General features: G+C 39.5%; 1 protein-coding gene across 1 annotated transcript in view; it reads right to left on the bottom strand.

Annotated features, from left to right (window-relative positions):
• The window catches only part of LOC124802775 (THO complex subunit 7 homolog), a 56647-nt gene extending 32299 nt beyond the window's left edge, over nucleotides 1-24348 (bottom strand). The window contains exons 1-2 of the mRNA XM_047263771.1: nucleotides 24206-24348; nucleotides 2254-2377 (exon numbers count right to left, since the gene is read on the bottom strand). Of these exons, the coding sequence (XP_047119727.1) occupies nucleotides 2254-2377; nucleotides 24206-24215 (134 nt within the window). The 5' untranslated portion in view covers nucleotides 24216-24348. The remainder of the gene's footprint in view (nucleotides 1-2253; nucleotides 2378-24205) is intronic.
• Between the last annotated feature and the right edge of the window lie 1011 nt (nucleotides 24349-25359).

Raw genomic sequence — 25359 nt, 5'->3', positions numbered from 1 at the left:
CCGTCGCTCCTGTAGCTATTGCACCCGTCGCTGCAAGCTCCCACTGCTTCGCATCATTCTGCCTTGGCGCCGCATGATTTGGTGTTCTATCGCGTTTTCTCTGGCAGGCAGCACTGAGAGCATGGGCGCATTCTTCACCAGCTTGGCCGCGCCTTATTTGTCATTTCTGGTCCCTCCGGCACTGTCAAGTGACACCGGAACGAGATTCGTTTGTGCCGTCCTCAGTTTTCTGCCACTGGTTGTTTTCCGGCAGAATTGGAGGCTTCGAAGCTTCCGCCGCCACGGCCCATGATGCCACCGAGGGCACCTCCGCAGTGGGCACGCCTCTGGTCGTCGCCGCTGCCGGTCTGGTCACCTGCTCCGGACGGATGCCTCCCACCGCCGCCGCACATGGAGGTCGTTGCTCCATCTCCTCCTCCGAACATACCCAGTAGCGGTGCGCGGCCTGGGCAGGTTTTCCATGGGGCGTTTTCCTCACCCCTTCGCAAGCAATTTGGGGTCGCGGGTGGACAGCGCCCCGGCAGTTCCGCTGTCCGCCCCCTCCGCTGCACTGCCCCTGGGTCCCTCCAGCCTCTGTCGGAAACCATACTCAATGACGGTCCGTCATTTCAGGGGGGGGGGGGGGGATGTGATATCAATAGTAACGATGCCACATAGTTTCAAAGGTTGGCACTACCACAAAACACTGACGGTAGCGCCCTCTAGCTGGTGCAGTGCAGCTCTACGAGCTCCACTACAGATTCTGCCCATTTCATCAGGTGTAGTCAGCTAGGACACTTCGCTTCAGCTTCGCACTTCATTCCAAGTTATGTATTCTTATTGCTTGAGTAAAGGGGATTTAAATTCATACAGCAGTACCGACGTGTTTTACCTTTTCCTCATCCAACCCAAGCACTGCCTTCCAGGCGGGATACAAAACATTGGATGATGACTCTATGCTATGATCTGTGCTGTTACTGGCAAGGAGGATAATGCCCCATTATTGGATTATGGCTCCTGCTTCTGGTTTTTGCTAGCTCATTCTCCTTAATTTTTCATTACTATATTTTTTTCGAACCTTATCCACAGTTTTGCCCTTAAAAAGTGCAGCTATCCCATCCTCATCCCCCTCCTGCTCCTCCTCCTCCTCCTCCTCAACTGCTTCAAGAACATTCTTCAAGACCACTTTGGGCCTAAGGCCAACACTTTTCTCCCATAGTCCAGTACAGCTTCACACAGGACACACTTCTCACTTGAACTCATTATGTATGACAATTTTATACAATTAAACTGAATTTACCAACTGCAGAAATATTCTAAGTGAATATTTGAGGGTGAACTCAAAAACAACAGCCTGCACTGGAGAACAACGCACAAGACTGACATTCCCACATACCAAGCATTCCAATAACATTGTGACACCTGGCGGACGAAACTCTGATACAGATGTGCAACAAAGTACAGTCAGGGCGCAGACGGGATTGGGGGGGGGGGGGGGGGGGGGTGAGTAGGTCCTGATATGGCCAATCTTTTCAGCTTTGAAATCGCACTTACTTCACCACACACTACACGCTGTACAGTTGGTCTGACAAAAAGGTCACATGGACCTACTTTGTGGAAATTTTACCCTATTTTCTTTCACGAATAGGCAGCTTAAACCAAAAATACTTCCATTTTTTCATGGATCTATCTATTTTCCACCCATTTCCTTGCCAAAATTTTGGTGGGACTTTAAAAATTCAGATTCGGCACCCATGAAAACATATAGAACATTTGTCAAAAAAACTTCTACTAAACTTTCCACTACTTGGCATTTTGGAGCACCATTTGACTGTTCTATTATTTCATGCAACAATGTTTACAGATTTAGATTACAGCACATGGAGGTTTCATACCATACTGAATTCTAAATCTCAGAAATCATACGCAGATCTTTAGTCCTAATGATTGCCACAAATAATTGAAGGAGAAAGATAACAACTCACCAAATTGTTGAGGTGCTGAGCCATCAACTGACTGACACTGACACTGACACACCACACACACACACACACACACACAAAAACTACTAAAAGGTGTTAGCACAAAAAAAGCAAGTGTTCCCACAAGTGAGGAATCCTTTTTGTCTAAGTCATTTTTAGGGCAAAACAGATTTAAAATAAAGGAACAGCACAATAAAAGTATTGCATTTTTCATTCATGTCATGAGCATTGTAAACATCTCTGTATTTGGATCAACTTTGGAGAGATTTTTCCTTGTCCTGTTAGAACTGACCTTTCTTGTGGAGTTTCATTTGTAGAATTACACCACTTTATGAATGATTTTAGCAAAACATTGAGTCTACGGTCATCCCCTGTACCATCACCATCAATCAGGAGCCTCCGTCGAATAACATCCTCTGAAAATTAGAACAAATTGTTTACATTTTAGTACTGAGCAATCACATTTTATAGTTTTGCAATAAAATTATGATTGAGGACACATTATTATTAGAAAATAAACAATACAATGACCAAATGTGAACTACTATACAGACAGACATCCATCTTGAAGTGCTGCGCTGCTGTTACTAAAAGTGGAGGGACATGTTTCTTTTATGAAGTACCAAACATACAAGAAGCTACATGTGTGTGCGTTAATGGAATAGTTTCTCACTGATGTAATAAAGAAAAGATGTGGTTGATGACTGTCATATAACATCAGACATCTACATTCTTTAAGAATTAAGACCTGTTTACAATGAAGGCTGTTATTTACCATGGTACTAACAGTGATTTTCAATGGTCTAACCCAGTAAAAAAAAAATTGTTTGCAAGATAGTGTAATAAGAAGGCAGCTTACTTTCTGCACAGCAAAAGCTGAGAAAATGCCTCTTGTAAATTTGTAGGTAAGGAATAGAGTCCTGGTGGTGTTTAATGTTCATGCACGTAAGTGTGAATAGCTGTGTGCCAGTACGAATTATATGTACTGCACAAGATGTGATAGTAAAATTGCAATGATATCAATAACTGACAATGGCAAATCAACAGTCAACCACAACATACATACTAGACACCCACAGCATCACTAAGCACCACTCAGGAAGACAGTAAGCGACATCTCCGGTAGTTGCGAGCCACCGCCTCATGGTCTTCAAATACTGCCATACAGGACAAGAGCAGCCAGTTCTATTCTGTTCTGTCTCTGAGTTGTATCTACAGTTCTGTCTTGAGTGCAGTCACGTCTCGAAGTTCTATTTCTGCCTCCAGAGGACAGTGTCATCATATCGTCAAGCCTAGTTCAGTCTTAAATGTGCAGTGTGCTGAGTGCCATCCACAGACTCATTTTCATCACAGTTGTAGAAACATTTAGAGTTCATTAACTGCAGACTTGAACTTTTAACACAGCTCAGTGTCTATAGCTGACTCTTGTGTATTTCGAAAGCAAGTTCCACACATATTCACACAGTCACAGCAGTTGAGAGCTAAAGGTAAGTATATTTTTTGCATCAATACAGCGTGCTGTTATTTGATTGCTCATACAACCAACTCTATCTTTTGTTCACTTGTATGTGTGTTTGAAGCACAATATAACAAAACCACACTTTTTTCTCTTTTCTTTCAGTGTTTAACCAGTGGCACTAAACGCTAACAATTAGCAATCGCTACTCTATGATTTGGCAATAATTTTTATATGTCTTCTGTAGCCGGAAGCTTTTATTTTAGAACAAATGTCACAATACTAACAACATGAAGTAGATCAACATAACGAAGAACACTGCTGTTTCTACCAAGTGTGAGTTTCTCTTTTATATTGCATAAAATTTTGCAGTGGATTCTTTTTCTATTTTTACTCATCTTGACAGCCTGTTTTGTTTATATTTTATTTACCGTAATGCATATAAGCAACTCAAACATAAAGAAAGAATTTTACACATTTACAACATATATACATATACTGCAAAGGGATGGCATCATAATGCCTTTAGATCAAGCACCTCTGTCCACTCAATTGCACAGACCAACTAAGAAGCTTGTGCTTCATATGAATGAGCTACGTAAATGCAAAAGTATTGTATTGGGTAAGCTGAAAACTAGTGTCACTACCTTACATGAAGGTTAAGATTTCTCTTCGTTTGAAGAGAGATTCAGTATGGTCTCTCAATGATGCAGATCCTGTAAAAAGATTTTCACAACCTTGAAGGAAGTGCAAACTGATGACTGCCGTTGGAGGTCAATTCCTCCTTCCAATAGTCATTTACAAAATGACTCCATGGAAAGGCAGGCTCCAGGATACCACAATTTTGTGATATTTCTGCACCAAAGCAACTTCTCTTTGTAGGTATGATCACTAAAGAGTGGAAGCCAGTAAACAGATGTAGGTCTGAAGACATCAGCAATCTGTCTAAGTGCCCCATTAAGTTGGGTGTGGATTAGCCTCATGTGAGGGTGATTCAATCACATTAGTGCTCAGTATAAAGCTGCAGAGAAGGTGATTTTATACTAGCGCACCTCAAGGTGGCTGTAGTAGCTCCCCTACTGAACAAACAATGCTATGGATTTTATCCGCTATATTTCATTTGTGATATTTGAATGAGTGTGCATTGCTAATGTTATTCTCAAGTATTTTGAAAGCTTTGTATTTGTTAATACTATATCCTTCAGTGCCTCATGAATTTTGCTATCGGACAGTTAACTGTTCAAGCAAATGAAATCCAACTTCAATGCTGGCTATCAATATAACAGAACTTCTGAGACTCTGTTTAATACAAGTCACATTTCTATGCTTTAAATGGCAGGAAAGATAGCACTGCACCCTGTGGGGCTCTATTGTTTATCTACCTGTATCCTACACAGCTGTCATTTCAAGGAATAGAATAGAAACCACTCACTGGAACCATTTCCAGTGTTACGGCCAAAAACAAGTAAGCATATTTATATTATTGTTGTTGTTATATATCGTATGACATGCCAGCAGCATATATATATACAAAAACTGTCATTACAATGCAAAGGAATATACAGGGTGATTATAATTAAAGCTTAACTTTCAAAACACTGTAGAAATAATACTACTGGTCAGAATGATGTCAAATTGCAACAGAATATTATTGGAGAAGGGGGAAAACTTATGGCAGAAGAAAAAAAAGTGTAAAATTGATCAATAGATGGCACTGTATGTGTCAGAATACGTAAATAAAAACACCTGTCATGTGCACATCCCACTGAAGTTGGTATAAACAAGCTGGGTACACGGCTTTTCCTCCTTTGGCGTCTGCGATGTTCGCCATGACTGTCTCAATGCAGGATTGTGCTCTGCTTGTAAAGCTGTATTACAAGAATGATGAATGTGCTCACTTCGCTCTGCAGAAGTTCTGGACACTGAAGGGTTTGAAAAAAGGCGATGGTCCGATAACTGCCGACGGTCTGGAGAAAATTGTTCGAAATTCGAAAAGATGGGGTCTTTTGCTGTGCAACCTGGTAGAGGGAGGAAACAAATTGATTCAACATCAGTGGAAGCAGTGGCCGCAGCAATGCAGGAGGAGATGAGTGGTGGTGTGCAAATGTGTAGTGCACAGAGACTTGCCCGAACACTGGACGTTCGCGTGAGCGCGGTGCATAAAATCCTATGAAACATCCTTCTTTGCTATCCATTCAAAATTACCCATGTGTACGGGCTGCTTCCTGTTGACCTGCCAGCATGAGAGACCTTTGCTTTAGAATTTCTTGCTCGCATGGAAATGGATATGATTGGCCACGAAAGATTCTGTGGACAGACGAAGCCCACTTACATCTGACAGGATATTTCAATACACAGAATTGTCGAATATGGGCAATGGAAAATCCACACGTAAATCAACCAATACCACTTCATCCTGAAAAGGTCACTGTGTGGTGCGGGTTTACGGCATTATTACCATAGGACCATATTTTTCGAAGAAACAGATGCTTCCGGTCCTGTTACCTGTACTGTCACTGGTAAGCGCTATGAGCGTCTTTTGCGCAACCACATCATTCTGTCTCTCCAACAGCATGGATGTGTGGATGGGATAATTTTTATGCAAGATGGCGCACCTCCACACACTGCAAATCCAGTTAAGCAGCTGCTGAAGTGCCATCTTAATCCGTGTGACTTCTGGCTATGGGGCTATCTAAAAGATGTTGGCTTCAGTGTTCCAACTGCAAACTTAGCTGCACTGAAGGCACATGCATTGCGCAACACATTCTGAATGTGACCCCAGAAACACTGCAATAAATTGTGGAACATGCTGTTTCTCAATTTCAACTTGCAGAAAACAGTGGACAGCGCTTTGAACATGTTTTGCCCCAGTCACACGGAAATTAATAATCCAATTTGATCGATGCTTTTTATGCAGTTATTAGTCTCAGGACAATTAATAACTGATGTGATTGATGCTTTTTATGCAGTTTTTGGCCTCAAGACAGTTAAAAACCGATATGTGATGCTTTTTATGCGATTTCTGGCCTCAGTATAATTACAAACCGATGTGAGTGATGTTTTTTATGCAGTTTTAGGCTTCAGTATGATTAAAATCTGATTTTTTCCATCCGATGTGATACGACCTTGCTGTGGTGGATGGGCTTATGTAACTAACAGTATTGCACCTGTACACCCTGCACACTGAGTAGTACAGTTTGTTTAACGTCAAACATACACCTTAGGCATTGTTGTATGATTCATTCGTCATTTATAGTCGACCACTATTAACCCTTTCCACTCCAATGTCGAGTGCCACTCGACATCGCGAAATTTGTTTTCCGCTCCGATGTCGAGCCTCATTCGACACGACTTTTCGAGGCTCTCAGACGTATTTTGGGTCTACTAGGCATTATTGCTGCAGTGTGCTGCCATCTAGGAGAACTAGTGTTAACTCGGTGTCGAACAGTAGCAGCTGTGTTAAGTCAAAGGTTGTAATTATTCCGTTCAAGTCCACGCGCTCGAAATGGCTAGTTCTTCACGTACAGTACTTTCTGAGGAAGAGATTTTAGATCTTTTAGAGCAATCTCTAAGTGAAAACGAGAATGAAAATGATTTTGATTATGATAGTGATTCATTTCAAAACAATTAGAGTGACAATGGCGAATAAAACAGTGACAATGTGCATGTTTCTAGTGTCTCAGCAGAGGATTTGTGGCGAATGTGGAGCAACACTGGCTCTGACTTCACAGATTTTCCCTTTGATGAATCAAAGTGTGGTTTTATAACAGAAAGGCAGAAAGTAGTTCTGTTCCATCATTGCCCTTCGGATTCTTTCAATTAATTTTTACAGATAACCTATTTCAACGAATAGCAGATGAAACGATTAGGTATGCTACATCGAAAATACGTAAAGTGACACCACTTCCACAACATTCTGCATGGTGGGACTGGAGAAATGTTACCATGGAAGAAATGAAACGCTTCCATGGTGTGCTACTGAATATGGCAGGACTTTTTTTTTCAAGAGAATGGTTACAATCATTCAACTTCTTTCCAGACTGTTTTAGTCGCCGACGATTTATGCAAATTTTCTGGGCACTTCATGTTTCTAATTCGACGAGTGCTACACATGTCAACAGTCAGGCTGTCACGTCCAAGTAAAGTGACAAATGTACTGAATTACTTGACTGGCACGTTTCTCGAAATTTATCAACCATATCAGTATTTAGCTGCTGATGAATCTACAGTATCGTTCAAGGGTCGTGTATTATTCAAAATGTACAATCCTCAAAAACAAAAAAAATGGGGACTCAGAGTTTATGTCATTTCGGATTCATCAAATGGTTATATCTGCAGTTTGATACCCTATTTTGGCGCTGTAACAACTGAGTCATTGATTTGTCCACACTTGAACTTTTCTGAGAGAATAGTTCTTCAGCTGCTAGCTAATATCAGAAATGCTACAGGGCAATCAATGTATCATTTGTACACTGACTGTTTTTATACAAGTGTTGAATTAGCTGATGAGCTGTTGAAACAGAACATGCATCTAACAGGAACGATTCAGGCCAATCGCAAAAACCTTCCAGCTGCAATCAAGAAAGGAGCTCTGCGTCTAAGGAAGCACAAAATAAAATGCCTCCGCAACAACAAAATGATGGTTCTGGCATGGCAAGATAAACGAACAGTTCTCATGCTTTCTACAAAAGCCAATAACTCAGTGTCACTTATAGAAAGGATAAACAGAAAGGAAACGGGAGAAATAAAGAAACCAAATGTGATTATTGATTATACTTCAAAGACGGGTGGAGTTGATCGATCTGACAACTTTGTGTCCAGTTACAGTTTTCTAATGAAAAGTCTCAAGTGATGGCGAAAACTATACTTCTGGCTGTTGGAGGTAGGACTTGTAAACAGCTATTTACTATACAAGAACCACTGTGAGAAAAACAACTAGACAATACCGTCTCACAAAGCATTCCATAAAAGTGTTATAAGAGGATTAGTTGCCAAAGAAAGAACTCAAGGACAGAAACGAGGACGTCGTTCAACTTCTGATGACGAGGAACGCTTGAATGGAAAGTTGCACATTATCAACGAGCATCCTGGGAACAAGCATAAGGATTGTGCAGTGTGCTCAGACAGAAAAAAGAAAGGTGGCAGGCGTGAAACTGTATTACTGCGAAACATGCTCACGAAACCCATCTCTCCACCATGAAGAGTGTTTCAAAAAATACCACACAATGGAAAGTATTGTACTGCAAAAGCTTACGTAAATATATGAATGAAAGCACACATTATGTTTTAATGTATACCCCAAGTGTTGGCCAGCGGCCACATTGTTTCCACAAAGACATCCGCGGAAATCTCTGCGGTGCACTGCCGCCCAGGTGGCGGCGATTTAAATAAGAGCGCGCGGAGCCACCCTGTGTCTGCCATACGGAATGCAAAGGGTTAAATTATGATGCTTACAGCACCATCTTTTGCTACATTTTGTAACCATTTATTTTTCTTCTGCCATATGTCTTCCCCCTTCTCCAGGAATATCCCATTGCGACTTGACATCATTCTGACCAATGATGTTATTTCTAAAGCGGTTTCAAAGTTTAACTTTAATTATAATCACCTTGTATATACAAATATATTTAAAATAATGAATAAAATATTTCTTATACATGCAAGTGGTCAATGTGATATGATATACAGAAACATGACAGGTATTAGGTGAGACTAGAAGCTATTGGTTACACATCGACATACAGGTCTTGGATCCACTTCATAGCTCGAGGAGTGGCTTCTGTGAAGTCCTCTTCTGATCCACTGAATTTCCTAGTAGGGTACACTTTTGTGATGTGGTCCAGAGTTTGCTCACATGCTCCACAGCCACAGCTTAGGTTATCTATGAATCCCCAGTTTTAAAGCATGGCCTTGCATCTAGAGTCGCCACTTCCGATAAGGTTGAGCTTAACCCAGTCTGACGTAGCAAAGCCGAACCCTTTTAGTGCTTTTGAGGGGTCAGTTATAAGGTGATAGTTACTGACTGAGTTCACCTTCAACTCTATGAACAGCAGCAACATCAATAGTCTACACCACTGTAGAATACTTTGTTCCTGTCTGGCAGAGAAGTCACCACACCAACATGGTAGATGTGCAACTCCACGATACCATGCGTATTACCACTGGGACATTAAAATCTACCCCAATACCATGGCTCTCTGTCATTGCCAATATAGCACCACCGAAACTAAGATGGTAGAAAACATCTATTAAAGAATGGGAAAAAATAACACAAATAGATGACACAAAATGCCTACCTATTCAAGATGTCATTAAAAATTTACCAAATCACCGATTGAAGTTACAAAATTTGATATGGAATAACAACTACATAAGAGGAGAGGACAGCTTCAATCTTACAGACACTTGGAAAAAGTGAGAACATGATTATAAACTACAGGTTCTACATAAACCAACATTCAACTTTCTGACAATCTGGTATTTTTCTGTTGGCGCTATGTCACCTCCTATAATCTAAATAAATTTACATATGGTATGTGGCTGTAATCTCTAATCTGTTTGCCTTCATATTTTAACTACTGACACATTGTGTGTTCGATATACAATTGATGAAATAATCCAGTATTTATATGAACCACAATGAAAAACTAGCCAAAGACCACAAAACAAAACATGCACAGTGTACCACACCACTGACCACTAATTTATCATGTGGATTCAGTCTATATCAGGCTTGGCTCATGGTTTCCATGCTGGGATAGACTAATGCATTTACCAGTCAGAACTATGGTGCCAGGGTTCTCTACACAGTTACACATTATAAAAATGTTTATAGAATGTAACTAATTTCCTTTTTGTAATAAAGTACTAAATAACAGTAAAAGACAAGAATTATATGTAACATGTTTAGATGCTAACATCACATTTCCTGACACTTTACTGCAACAAACCATGTTAAAAATGATGTATTTTGGAAAGATCTACAATGCGGTGTGTTGGTTGATATGGTGGAGGGGACCAAACAGCAAGGTCATCGGTCTCATCAGATTACGGAAGGATGGACAAGGAAGTCAGCCGTGCCCTTTCAAAGGAACCATCCCAGCATTTGCCTGAAGTGATTTAGGGAAATCACGGAAAACCTGAATCAGGAAGGCTGGACACGGGTTTGAACCGTCATCCTCCTGAACGCAAGTCTAGTGTGCTAACCACTACGCCACCTGACTCAGTACAATGCGGTGTGTGTTAGCTTTTTTGCATGCAAAGTTTTTTTCATATTTTAAATTCCAAACTTTAAATGTGTGTTGTGATGGTTGACAGAAGCAAAGCTTCACAAACATGCTGCATTTACAGGTATTCTTATTTATATTTATGCATTATGAAAATATGCAATTTCAATTAAACACCACAGTAAAGGTCTCACCAACATCTAAATTGCTGGGAAATGTAACTAAATATGTTACCCCATTTTGTGCTATTTTCAGGCTCATGGTATGCTGTGATTATTCACAAGAAAATACAATTCACAAGAAGTGAGGCACAATAAATTTAGAAAAAGAAACTTGCTATAAGGCACATTATCCGGAAAACATTACCAGCAAGTAAGGAAATTCTTAGCAACTGAAGGTAATAGCACATGGTTCACCCCATTATTTTCTCTAATTATACATGTAGGTCTCACAAACTTGTGACAGTTATGCTACTGTAAAATAGGGTGCTCTGGTGAGACATTTTAAAAATTTCACATGCTTTTCCTGCAGAGGATAGATTATCAATGCCAGAAACAAAAAACTAATGGTAGGACACTGTTAGGCAGTATGAGCTGAGCCTTCAGTAGGCCCATAAGATCTGTACTCTGCAGAGGGCACATCTGTAAACCTCTACTACACAGAGCTAACTGCCATTTCAAGGTGAAGCCTTATGATTGATTGAGAAACGTCACCCAATAGCAACTGTTACAAAAACGTTGACAGTCATTATTTAAATCCATGTGGCAAATATTCAGAATGTGGCATGACAATTTAAATTCTGCAATACATGATAGAGAAATATATTTTAATACATATTTTGAGGTGGCTCTGCCTCAGAGCCTTTAACTATGAGCTACACCAGATCTAGATATATCTTACATCATTGCCTCCAGAGCCAAATTGAACATGATACCATAAGTGACAAATAAGAATCACTGATCAGCACAGAAGCCATTTTACCAATACTGAACAGATAATAATCATTATAGGGCAATAACAAAGTGGTATACGTAATGCCTCTAATCTCTCATACTGGACATTTCACTGAACAACTTACTGAAGTGTATGAGTTAAAGTGAACAACTAACATGAACAACATAAACTGTGAAACGTATCCAGGAGTGGACTCTGACCATCATTAGTTAGGCAATGTTAGAAATTACAAAAAGGTAGGAAATTAAGATGATGGGACTCAGGTGAGTTGAAACAGAGATGGTTGCAGGTTTGAAAGTGAGCGTTAGGTAATGACTGACCAAAATAAGCAAAAGAAATGCAACAGAAAAAGAATGACTAGCTTTGAGGAATAAAATTGTCATGCCAGCAGAGGGATAAAATGGCAAGGCCCTGTAGCAGTGCTTAGATAACACACGAGAATTTATGAAAGGAGAAAACACAAATGCAGCAAATGATGCAGGCTAGACTTAATACAGACTTCTACAAAGTGAAACTGACAGAAAGTCCAAAAAAGGAAAGTGCAAAAGGTTTGAATATAAATGCACAGCTTTACAGCACCCAGGTATAGGAAAGTTATAGAAGCATTTTGAAGCTTTTGCTACAGGAAAAGATTTTCATGGTAATACAGACTTCTACAAAGTGAAACTGACAGAAAGTCCAAAAAAAGAAAATGCAAAAGGTTTGAATATAAATGCACAGCTTTACAGCACCCAGGTATAGGAAAGTTATAGAAGCATTTTGAAGCTTTTGCTACAGGAAAAGATTTTCATGGTATGTTAATAACACTCCCAATAAACAGGGTTTCATCTCGTAATTCTGAATTATTTATGAAGCAACTTGAAGTGTTAAACTTCGTGCCTTACACGCAGAATGAGGTAATATGAAGTAGAGATTTGAATTTTATAGAGCACACCTGTTCTAGAAGTGGATTCAAGCTGTTTCTTATAATATAGATCTACTTGCATAATTTGCAAAGAGAGATATAGAATGCACCATCATTGGTACTGGTGGGATTTTTATGGACACACAAACATTGTAAAATCATAGCATAATTCACACAGTTAATGGCCTCTCACATCATGGTGGTCAACTGTTGACATTCAATATCAAAGAGCATGGCGCAAAAAAAAGAACTGTAGCTGTAATACCTGAAAAAGGAAGTACAGAATTCAAGAAGAATTTGCAAAATACAGAGTGGAAGGTACCAACAATACCCTTGGTGTAAATGAAAATAAAATGTATTCTGTAACATAGTCATATGCTACTTCCTAAGAAATTAACCATAGGAAGCAGATTAAATGCACCTCAACACTGGATTGGAATCAGAATATCATGCATGACTAAGAGATGATTACGTGTCATAAAGTCAGGATGAAACCAGGGTTAAACCACGTTACATCCGTACTGTAAAATTCTTAGCAATGTCACTGGAGAATCAAAATGTATGGACTGTTGAGGAAGCATAAGCCCGTCCAGCAAAAATACATAATGGACAAAAGTACTACAGTAAAATCCATTTGGAACATAGTAAAAATGAGACAAGAAAAATGAAAAAAGAGAATGAGGAAATTTCATTGAAAGTAGATTACGAACAGATCAAAGGTAGCCCCCAAATTGAAGACTCTCTTAATAACTTCTTTTTTATCAATAGCAGATGATTTATGTTTGAACATTTCCTTATAACACAATCTATAATTCCTAAAAAAAAAGGGGGGGGGGGGGGCATCTTCCAAACCAGGTTCGATAAAACTCAACTTCATCCTACATCTCCCAAAGTAGTTTTCAGTGTTGTCAAGCTTCTTAAAAATACACGTTCCAGTGGTCACGATGAAACCAGTAGTAAAATAATGAAATGTCATTCAGCTGAACTTAGTAATATATTAAATTACTTCTACAATGAATCTTTATGCAGTGGCACTTTCCCAGACAATCTTAAGGAAGCTGTTTTCAAGACCATGATATAAGATACATATTACGCACACTCAGTACAAGCAAGAACACTCAGCAGCAAATAGTTTGGATTTCAAAGAGGACTTTAAACTGAAGAACCATTATTTATGTTGGTAGATGATACTTGAGAACCAATAAATCCGAAATTACTACCACTGGGAATATTTTGTGACGTGGCTACGGCATCTGAATTTGTTGTAGATGGATGTTGGATGAGGATGGGCTGTCAGGATGCACCATATTAAAACTCATCCGAGTTTCCCAAGTGGTTTATTATTTCCAGCTACAGTGACCCCATTCCTCTCGATCTGTGTCACTGGGCCCCGCAATGCTGAGGGCACCACTTGGCTGTTTGCAAAGCGGCTTGGCGGCGGAATGGTTGCGTCAGTGACCCGTGCATCGCACTGCTGTGTGTCGGCCTTGTACAGCCGCGGAGTTGTGACGATATCAGGCTGCGCCGGCAGTTGACTCGGTGGTCTCTGTCCCTGCCGCCCAGGAGAGCTGTAAGGTGACCCACAGCATGCTTTCTCCGAGTCATGTACTCATAACACCTGGGTTGGGCCAGTGGGCCCCTTCTGCTTGTAACTTGCGCCATGCACACCGTTACGTTTACTCTTTTCAGCAGGTCTACAGCCCTGTGGCCTCCATTCTACTTTGCAACCACTGATAGCATAACTTACTGTCAACAGGCCCGCATCTGGCTGCAACTTGTGGGCTCCGAAATATTGCACCGAAGTTAACCTTTTCCCATCTTAAGCAGTGGTGCCGTTACAGTGTAAACCATGATAACTTAGTACAAAAGTTCAAATATTATGAAACTGTAGATGCAGAAAGTTCATGGTTTTTTAATCTTATCTGAATGACAGAAAGTTATGTGTAACAACATAATGAAGGGCACTCAGAATATGAAGCAATCAGATATGGTGCACAACAAAAAATATGATCCATTTGTAGTTTCAGAAGATGCAAATTTTGTACATTTTGCAGATGATACAAATATAGGAATAAAAAATAGTACCAGTCCCCTTACTGAAAAAGCAGTTAATGAAATAATTGAGAACAGCAACAGGCAATTCAAGGCAAATGGATTATCACAGAATTTTGACAATACTTAATACATACAATTCAGTACTTCTCATGGAACTCCGTATGCCATAACAATATGTTTCTCAAAACAAAGAAATGCAAGCAGTAGAAAGTGTTAAGTCTTTGGGATTACAGTTAGTTCACAACCTCAGCTGGAAAAGCTAATGCCTGAAATTAATGAAGTGCCTTGTTTCAGCTATGTTTAGAGTACACATGATTAATGTTACAAGTGATTTAAAAAGGAAAAACAAATAGTTTATTCTACATACTTCCATTCACCAATGAGTTACTGAAACATTGTTTTGGGAAATTCAAGTTACAGGGATAGTATTTTCAGAATGATATTTTGTACATCCATTTGTACTTATCATAGACTGACATGGCTAACATGCTCATCAAATATGAAAACAGCACTTTGATTGGGTAACTGGTGATTTGTACAACATTTTTGCATGTGAGGTATAAAAGCTGTACTTATAGTGAACCACTGATAAAACTTAGGCTCCTCAGTACAGCCATTTGTTGAAGCAGCACAAAGTGTCCCTGGGTAGATGTTATTTGAAGTTCATCGACTCTGAACTGCAGCACCCTTCTACACTCGGATGACAAAAGCAGATGTACAGTAGGTATAAAAGGGCAGTGGGTTGATGGAACTGTCATTTGTACTCTGGTGATTCATGTGAAAAGTTTTCTGAGTTGATTATGGCCACAAAACAGTAATTAACAGACTTTGAATGTGGAATGACAGTTAGGACTATACGCGTGGGACATTACATTTCAGAAATCGTTAGGGAATTCAACATTCCGAGATCCACAGTGTCAAGAGTGTGATGAGAAACCAAAATTCAGGCATTCAGACCATGGACAATGTAGTGCCAACACCCTTCACTCAATGACTGATAGCATCACCATTTGCATAGAGTTGTCAGTGTTAACAGACAAGTGACACTGCAAGAAATAACGTAGAAATCAGTGTGGGACACACGATGAATGTACCTGTGAGGAGAGCGAGGTGAAATTTGACATTAATGGGCCATGGCAGTAGATGACAGGCACAAGTGCCTTGGCCTACACTGCCTGTTCTGGGCTCATGACCATATCGGTTGGCCCCTGTACATGTGTTCTGGGCAGATGGCTTCTGAATTCAGATGGTAAGAGCTGGTGGTAGGGTTTAAGTGTGGCATGGACCCAGATTGTCAACAAGGTATGTTGCAAGCTGGTGGTAGCTCCACAATGGTTTACGTGGAATGGACTAGGTCCTCTGGTCCAATTGAACTGATCATTGACAGGAATTGGTTATGTTCAGCTACTTGGAGACCATTTTCAGCCTTTCATGGACTTCATGTTCCCAAACAACAATGGAATTTTTATGGATGACAATGTGATGTCACTAGGTCACAGTTGTATGTGATTGGTTTGAAGAACATTCTAGACAGCTCAAGCGAATGTTTTGGCCACGCAGATCACCCGACATGAATCCCATCAAACATTTATGGAACATAACTGAGAGGTCATTTTGTGCACAAAATCATGCATCAGGAATTATGGACAGATATAGAGGCAGCATGGCTAGTTATTTCTGCAGGAAACTTCCAACAACTTGATAAGTAAAGTCAAGTTGCTGTAGTACACCAGGCAAAAGGAGGTCCAATATAATATTAAGAGGTATCCAGTGAATTTTATCACCTCAGTGTGTATGATCAATGGTAGCAGGTGAGTGTCTTGTGCACCAACACAGCCCAAAACAGTTGTTGATTCCCTACCTGACCAACCAGAGACCCTATTCAGTGGCATTCCCTGTTCCTCAAAAGCTCTTACCCTTGTTGGGTAATTGCCAAACCCAGATGCACCATAGTTGTAGACAAAGCATGATTTCTCATTAGCTTTTAGTCCACATCTTCTTTTTGTGTCTTTACAACCCTGTGTTGACCTTTGCCTTCTTAACAGTTTCTTTCCTTTCTGCACTCTCATTTGCTTCCCTTCTCCATCCTTAGATTCCCAGGGCTCTGGTGTTTCTTCCACATTTTACAGCCATCATTTATGTGGTCTTCCATTTAATTTTATTCCTATCAATTTCCATTTGAAGACCTTTGTAGTTTATGTGTCCTGCATCCTTAGATCACACTCTAGCCAGGTTATTCTTTTACTTTTAATTGGACCTACAGCTCCTTGTATAAGACAATCCAACATAATTGCTCCATGCACTCCAGGTACCATCATTATTTTTGGATCCCTCCATAATTTTTCCATAGTATTCATTGTTCAAATTTTTGAGTTATTCATCAGAGCTGGTTAGTGCCCATGCTTCACATCCATATGTAACCAGTGGCCTATCATAGCCATATACACAGGGTGTTGCAAAAAGGTACGACCAAACTTTCAGGAAACATTCCTCACACACAAAGAAAGAAAATATGTTATGTGGACATTTGTCCGGAAGCGCTTACTTTCCATGTTAGAGCTCATTTTATTACTTCTCTTCAAATCACATTAATCATGGAATGGAAACACACAGCAACAGAATGTACCAGCATGACTTCAAACACTTTGTTACAGGAAATGTTCAAAATGTCCTCCGTTAGCGAGGATACATGCATCCACCCTCCGTCGCATGGAATCCCTGATGCGCTGATGCAGCCCTGGAGAATGGCGTATTGTATCACAGCCGTCCACAATACGAGCAGAAAGAGTCTCTACATTTGGTACCGGGGTTGCATAGACAAGAGCTTTCAAATGCCCCCATAAATGAAAGTCAAGAGGGTTGAGGTCAGGAGAGCGTGGAAGCCATAGAATTGGTCCGCCTCTACCAATCCATCGGTCACCAAATCTGTTGTTGAAAGCGTACGAACGCTTCGACTGAAATGTACAGGAGCTCCATCGTGCATGAACCACATGTTGTGTCGTACTTGTAAAGGCACATGTTCTAGCAGCACAGGTAGAGTATCCAGTATGAAATCATGATAACGTGCTCCATTGAGCGTAGGTGGACGAAACTAAAATGAGCTCTAACATGGTAATTAAGTGTTTCCGGACACATGTCCACTTAACGTCTTTTCTTTATTTGTGTGTGAGGAATGTTTCCTGAAAGTTTGGCTGTACCTTTTTGTAACACACTGTATAGCCATTTGAGCTGTCAGTTTACCATCTACACTATTGCATCTCCTATGGTGTACGGCTTCTTTCAGTTCCACCAAACGGACAGTTAATTCCCTATCCACTCTCACCACTGGCATGGAATCTGCCAAGGTTACCTTAAAAACAAAAATATATTTGGATGGTATGTACAGCAGTTTTATATCTAACACCTCTTCCCTTTCCAGACTATTGAAGGCCTGCTTGAAGTCCTCATAGGTACTGTTGAGCTTATTATTATATTCATATGCATTTTCCTGTATTTGTATCAGTATGAAAATTTGGTCCACAGTTGATCTATTAACCCTAAAACCACACTGATAATCTCCCACTATGGAACTAGCCTAATGTATAGGATTCTGGATAAAACCTATTATGCCACATTCAACAGAGTGATCCCTCCACAATTAGAACAACATGCCTTGTCACATTTCTTATGTTTGGACTGGATCACTCATATAGTCCATTCTTCTGGAATTCTTTCTTGATTCAAGAGTAAACAGAGAATATTATATATCTGGCTGTGATATTTGCAGCAATGCAGGCCAAAACAGTTGTTGGTTCCCTACCTAATACAGTGGAGACCTTTTCAGTGGCATTCCTTTTCCCCAAGGGCTCTTACCCTAGTTGGATCAATGACAAGCCCAAACTCATTGCAACTGTAAACTAAGCATGATGTCTCAGTATCTCTTAGCCAACATATTTAATACAAATTATTCAGTTCATTGTAGGAAGTATAAACTACAAATGGATATCCAGCATTCTTTTGGGACTTCTGAAGGGACTTGTAGGTTTATGACTGGAGACGCCGCAGCTATGTACTGGGAAGTATCTTCAGAATAATGCGGAAGATTTATGTATGATCAATGCTTGGTACATCTTTTGAGTGTTTGTGGTCTACATTTTGCCACCTCAAGAAGACAGTTTCATAAAGGCCTGCCTGATACCAATTCTCATCAGGGTGACCATCTTTAGATGGAGTTTTCAATGAAAAATTGTTGTAACATTGATTTAAGTTCATTTTTCTCAGATGATACCCCATTTCTGAATGAGCAATTAAATAAATGGCCAGTATGTGGGGAAAAAAGCATGAAGATGCCTATGTGGGGAAAAAAAGCTTGAGGATGCCCAAGGCCTAATTTAACCAATATCCTCTGCCTAAAGAAGAAATTAGAATGAAATGATGCAAATCCTGTATAAAGGGTCAGATTTAATTTCTTCTTTATTCTTTAATTCTAGACACCCAGAGAAATATAATTTTCACCTTTTAATTCCATAGTATGGGCTATGACTGATTTTGGGACACCATAAGCTGCTTTTGCCTCTCTAAAGGTTTTAACTTGATTGACACCATCATGCATGCCCCTTGACACACTTAATTTACAATGTAACTGCAATCTAGACTAGTTGTAGATCCTTGACATTTTTCAAAACCTGATACGAAATAACATCGTCATATAGTTTTTCCATCTCCACTCAGTATCTGTTCCTAATACCCCACTTTGCAATTTTTTAGCAGGTAAATGTAAACAAGCAGTGGTTCTTATTTAACTTGAAAGTAGGTAATTTCATTATTATAATCTCATTTTGGAATGATGAAATAACTTAATAAGCCATAAATGTATTTTAACTTACCAGTAGATAAAGGAGAAAATACAATTTTCTTTCTTTCAAAACCGGGAGCTATCAGACTGCTAGACACATCAGCATGAAAATCTCAATAATTAAAAAAATTTACACAATAAAAAAGAAAGGGTAGTGATGTAAGTTTTTTTAAGAGGTCTCTGCATAATGATCTAGAATTAACACCAGATGTAATTATTACAACACACCAAATGCAGTCATTTAGTGGGCTAGCCGAGCCATTTAGTTGACAGACCACAATCTATTGACAAATTTGTATTTGGACCTGTTAAAATCAAATGGTGAATAGAGCTGAGCTGAATATTTTTATGCTTAATGTTATGTGATAAATTCCTTTGGAAAATGGCCCATTTTGTAATTTTCATAACATGCTGTTTGAGATGGTTATAAACACGGTTATAACCACTCAAGAAGGTCATAGAATGGTGTTGGTTTACTGTTACCCCTGCTGGTAAACCCATACCCAGTCCACACTTCGGGACTGCAGTTTTCACTTACCCCTGACCTAATCAGGGAAATATGAACACTTGGGGTAAATGTAAACTTCTCATGATGTCAAGTTCGAATCAACAGATTAATGAATCCAAGAGCACAGTTTATATTTTGGGCCTATTATGTCTTAAAATTACAAAAATAACTTGTTGAAAAGTCCGATTAAAATACTAGGACCAAAAACAACCTCTATGAAGACCTCAAGGGGTTTAACATTAATACAGAAAGGAATCAGACACATGGGTACGCATGTATTATACAACCTAATGGAGTACATTAAATATTATGTTGATAATATAACAGAGTATATGTCTGAAATAAAGAATTTTATGTTGTGGAACTTGTTCAACTCCATTAGAAGTATTTCACAGAAACTTTTAAATTTAATATTTTTAAGTTAATGTATAATTAGAATTAGGCTAGCACTCTAAGACACCATAAAAGTTATTTTACTGCAACATTTTACAATGGAATGCTTTGACCCATGACGCAGTGGTGTGTGACGTCACTACGGTGCGGAGTCTTTGAATTGGTTGTGTTTTGCAGATGTCGCATTGTTGTATCTGATCGTGCCCACTGGTGGTGGATGTGCTGTTGTATTTGATCATGCCCTCTGGTGGCGGATGTAGATGTGCTGAGTTTAACGTTTGGTATTGGGTTAATTTGAGTTTTGGTTGTCATCGTGCTAACATGGTCTAGAGTTTAGGACATTTGTGTAGTAAAGTGGGCCGTGGAAGTGTTTTCAGTACGTTATTAAGGTCTTTTGTGTTTATGTGTTTGGCATTTTTGTTAGGTCTGATTAATTTGGTGTTTCTTGTGCAGGATGAAGTCTATTTTTTTTATTGTGCTTTGTTACGCATGGATATGACAGTGAAGATCACGAGTTCATCATTACATTCTGAGATGGGTGATGATATGTCTGACACACAGGTTCTGTAGATATTTTCTATCTTATTGCTGAATATATTAGGTTTCTAGTTCGTGTGGTGCTAACGAGAATTCCGGTGGCTTGGACCAGGGACTTGTACATGTGGCATTGTCGGTGCAAATGTATGTGTGTGTGTGTGTGTGTGTGTGGGGGGGGGGGGGGGGCGGCAACCTAGGTGGTATTGCCAGAGGCTTTTGTTGTTAAGTAATTTCGTTTTGGTTTGATTCTATATGAACTGTGTTGTTCTGTGTGTTGTATATTTATGGTAGGTCAATTGTGTTTTAATTGATGTAGGCTAGTGAATATGGAATATTTGGGTTTTTGAGTTGTTGGGGATTTGGTCCCACTTTTCGGGGTTGTAGGTGCTGGTTTTTTGGGATCAATAGCTGCGGTTGAGCTACGTAGGTCAAGGGAAATGCCTGAATCCATTTTTCGGTGTTGTACATTTTGGTTGTATCAGTATCTGTGGCTGAGCTATATAGGTCAAGGGAAACGTCTGCACTTTTAGATATATACCTCAAGGGAAATTCCTGTGGTGTTGTTGGTGTAGCGGAATGTTGTAACTTAATTTTGTTTATATTATTTGTTTTGGGACGGTGTAGTGTTTTTTTATTGTTGTATATTTAGTTTGTCCCCGCCCTAAACTCCTAATTTTCCGCAGTTGTCCTGTTAGTCTCATTTTATTTTTGGAGTGAGACGTTATTGTGGCATTTTTATTTTTGTTCACATTTGTTGGCGTGTGTGCGTAGTGATGGCATTGTCTTCATTTCGTAAATGCTGGAAGCAGTTGTTTCCACCATACTGATGACATCATGGGCCAAAGCAGATGGACACTTCTGTAACGCCCTTAAGTAAATGTACATTTTTGACGGCTTTCGACATTCCACAGAACACACCACGTGAGATCCACGGGACACAACTAACATAATGCAAAAAAAGTTGGTTGGTTGGTTGTTTGGGGAAAGAGACCAACCTGCGAGTTCATCGGTCTCATCCGATTAGGGAAGGACGGGGAAGGAAGCCGGCCGTGCCCTTTCAAAGGAACCATCCCGGCATTTGCCTGGAGTGATTTAGGGAAACCACTGCAAAAAAGTAACAGAAACCTTTGGATAATAGAAAGGCATCCATTCTAAGCAAATAGGAGGAGGCTGAAAAGTGGAAGGAAAATACAGAATAAAGGAAACACACTTGAATACAATATTAGACAAGAAATCAGGTAAGTGGAAGAAAATGTGATGGGGGGCTACATTAAGGTGAAAGGAAATTGACAAGGCACTAAAAAGAATCAAGTTAAACAAGGCACAAATGTTAGACAGCATTCCCTCCGAACTGTAAAATGCTTTGGGAAACCAACCATGACTAAACTGCTCCAGCTGGTATGGAGATATGTGACAGAGGTGAAACACCCTCAGACTTCAAGAACAACGTGTACTCTGATTAAAATAATCTTGTGAGTAAAGTTACAGTGAGTAGAGCAGAAGGGGCCAATCACCAGCCAATCATAGTTCTTTCTCACATGTCACATGCTCGTTCTGTTGTCTGTTTTGTAGGTACATGCAGAACTTGGCTAGTGTGGCTGGCTGCACACTGGTAACAGTATCCCTACCATTGCTATCTGCCAACCACAAGGTTATTTTAATGGGAGAATCATAATCACAACACAAAAGAAAGTAGTTGTGGGCAGGTGTATTACTGAACCATCGGTTTAATAACTCATTACGGCAAAATATTAACACAAATTTGTTTAGAGAAGTATGGAACAAACGATTAAAGCTGGCCTAGGCTAAGATCAATGTGGGTTCACGAGGCAAAACTGGCCAACAAATTATGTTAAAGGATCATTTGAACAATGCCAAAAGGCTTTTGACAACATTGACAGAAAAACACTCTGAAAAATTATGGTGATACCAGGCACAAAATATAGTGATCGACAATTTACCTACGACACCTACAGAAACCAGGATGTATTGTAACAGTCCAAGGACAAAAAAGGGAGATAGGAGATGCGATGGGAATGAGACTGAGACAGGACTGCAGCATATCCCCAAACAATTACTTACAAACGGCAGTTTATTGCTTCGGCGCTATTTAAAATATTGTATTTTCGTAATGAAATCTTCTCCTAAAGAAGTCTTCCTCATGTGGCCTATGAAACTTACGGCCTAATCATACAAGCTGTGAAAATAATAATAATAATAATAAATATTTAGGTGAAACAATCTCAGAGACTGGTCTAGAAAAAATTGGAAATGAAATTCGTTGTCAAAAGATGGAGACAGCTTTTAGACTTACAAAAGACATCTACAACAAAAAATGTCTCTCGAGGTACTCTAAATTGAGACATTACAACACGGTCATAAAACCAGAGTGCCTTTATGGGGCTGAAACGCTAATTTTAAACAGAAAAAAGGACATTCAAGAAATCCAAAAAAGAGAAAGAAAAGTAATCAGAAAAATTCTAGGTCCAAAATATACTGAAGAAGGAACATACAGGCTAAGAGCAAATAGTGAAATTCAACAATACACCAGCATATATTCGGATATGAAAAAACGCAGATTAAAATTTTATGGGCATATTAAAAGAATGGATGCTACCAGACTAACTAAACAAGTAGTGGAATTCTACGAAAATCGAAGTAAAGCTAAATTTGAGACAATAAAATGGATTGCTGCTATAAAAGAGGACATGAAAGAGGCAGATATAAAACAAGATGAAATTCAAGACAGAAAATTATTTAGGCAAAAAATTCATGACTGGGTAGTTGGTCAAGCTGAAAAACCAAAGAAAACTGGAACCACATGGTCTGATGAAAGGAAAAGAGCTCATTCCGAGAGAATGAAAACAATTTGGGCAGAGAGAAAGCCTAAAAGAAAATAACTGAATGCCCCGTGATTGTACTTCGCGTGGTCCAGTAGGGCCCAAACGTGAATAATAATAATAATAATAATAACGTGGGTTTCAGAAACATAAAAAACAATTTTTCAGAGGTTAACATGTGTGTCCAAGCAAAAAAAATATAACTGTTAGTGGCTCCCCAATATTGCATTCTACTACCAGGTAGAAATAAGCGGCTGTAATATCTTAGTAAAGTACCCATAAGCTTATCACAAGTACCACTTACATCTTGAAAAGAAAATTTCTATTCATGATTTATTTTATTTCATAACACGTCGTACGAAAATCTTATTTTTCACCGTGCCATTTCCCAGTTTTTTAAATCACGAACAGTTTAACTTTACCAATATCGCTATTTCTTTACTTGGTATCTAACATTATTTAAGAACAGGACTTAATAAAAGAACGGATGCCGCACAACAGGAAATACAATGGTTTTCCATAGTTTGCCTTACATACCATCACTCATAGCACTTGTTTTTCGCTGCAGCGTCACTCTGCAGTTTACTGCCGCACCAATAGCAACAACAATAACGACAACACCCACGCTCGCAAGAAACGCTGTAAACAAAATCAAAGGTAACACGCAAAGAATCAGAGGTAATTCGGCGGCATTCTCGTATATCGACTTCTGGGGCAGTTCAACACACATCGATATCACGCGAAATATGAATTCAAAAAAGGTAGAATTAGATTAATACCACAAAATTTAAAGATATTTCGCCACTTTACATACTGTTTATTTATACAGCTGAAAACAAAGCTCCCCTCCCCCTCGCTTTTGTTTACTATTCAGACACAAAAGCAAATGACTCGAACTAGGACGCCACATCAGTGTCTTCAAGTCAACACAGTAGTGGGATTGGTCACACAATTGCAAGGTCGCCCTTGACTCAGAGAACTAGCCCACAGGAAGCACCAGAGACGCCGGCAGTCTGTTCATGAGAAGGCCGTCAAGTGCGCCATAAATAATCGCACATCCCAGAAGCTCTCCTCTATCACCAGGGGGTCAGATGCCGGGTACCACGAAAAACGTATTTCATCCTACAGGCTTACTAATAGTTGTGATCTAATTTGTGCATTATACACTTCTGAGAGACGTATCATCGCCCAAGCAATCATTCCCCCTATTTCAGTGCGAACAGAATTATATTTTTGAGAATTTTCAGACTTTTACGAGTGTCGTACATGTCGTATTTTGTGGTAAGTCGACGTTCACGAGTTACTGTTGAGAATCCAACAAACTTCAATAGCGACATCTGGTTTGAGAAATCACTTTCCCGTTAATTGCAGTGTAGCTATTTAAGCAAACAGGGCAATATTTAAGCAGAGAAATATGTTCACCTTTTCCCTCTCGTCAGCCAGTTTCTTTTAAGGAAACATTTGAAACTTTCAAGGTGTATGACCACGATGTACAGCTCTTACGAAGGTGATTGCTGTGGCGCAAGAGTGTAGAGAATTCTTCCATCATTCAAACAGTAATTATTCAGGGATAGACATGTGCTATAACCATCTGGTTTTATTCACATATTTAACGAAATACAATTTGACAACGGAAACTAAACAAAGATCTGTCAAACTGAAAAACAGCGAGAAAACATAACTTCGGCAGA

Source organism: Schistocerca piceifrons, chromosome 6 (assembly GCF_021461385.2).
Source record: "Schistocerca piceifrons isolate TAMUIC-IGC-003096 chromosome 6, iqSchPice1.1, whole genome shotgun sequence".
Lineage (NCBI taxonomy): Eukaryota > Metazoa > Arthropoda > Insecta > Orthoptera > Acrididae > Schistocerca > Schistocerca piceifrons.
The sequence above is the reverse complement of the archived record's forward strand: the minus strand, read 5'-3'. Positions and strand labels throughout refer to the sequence as shown.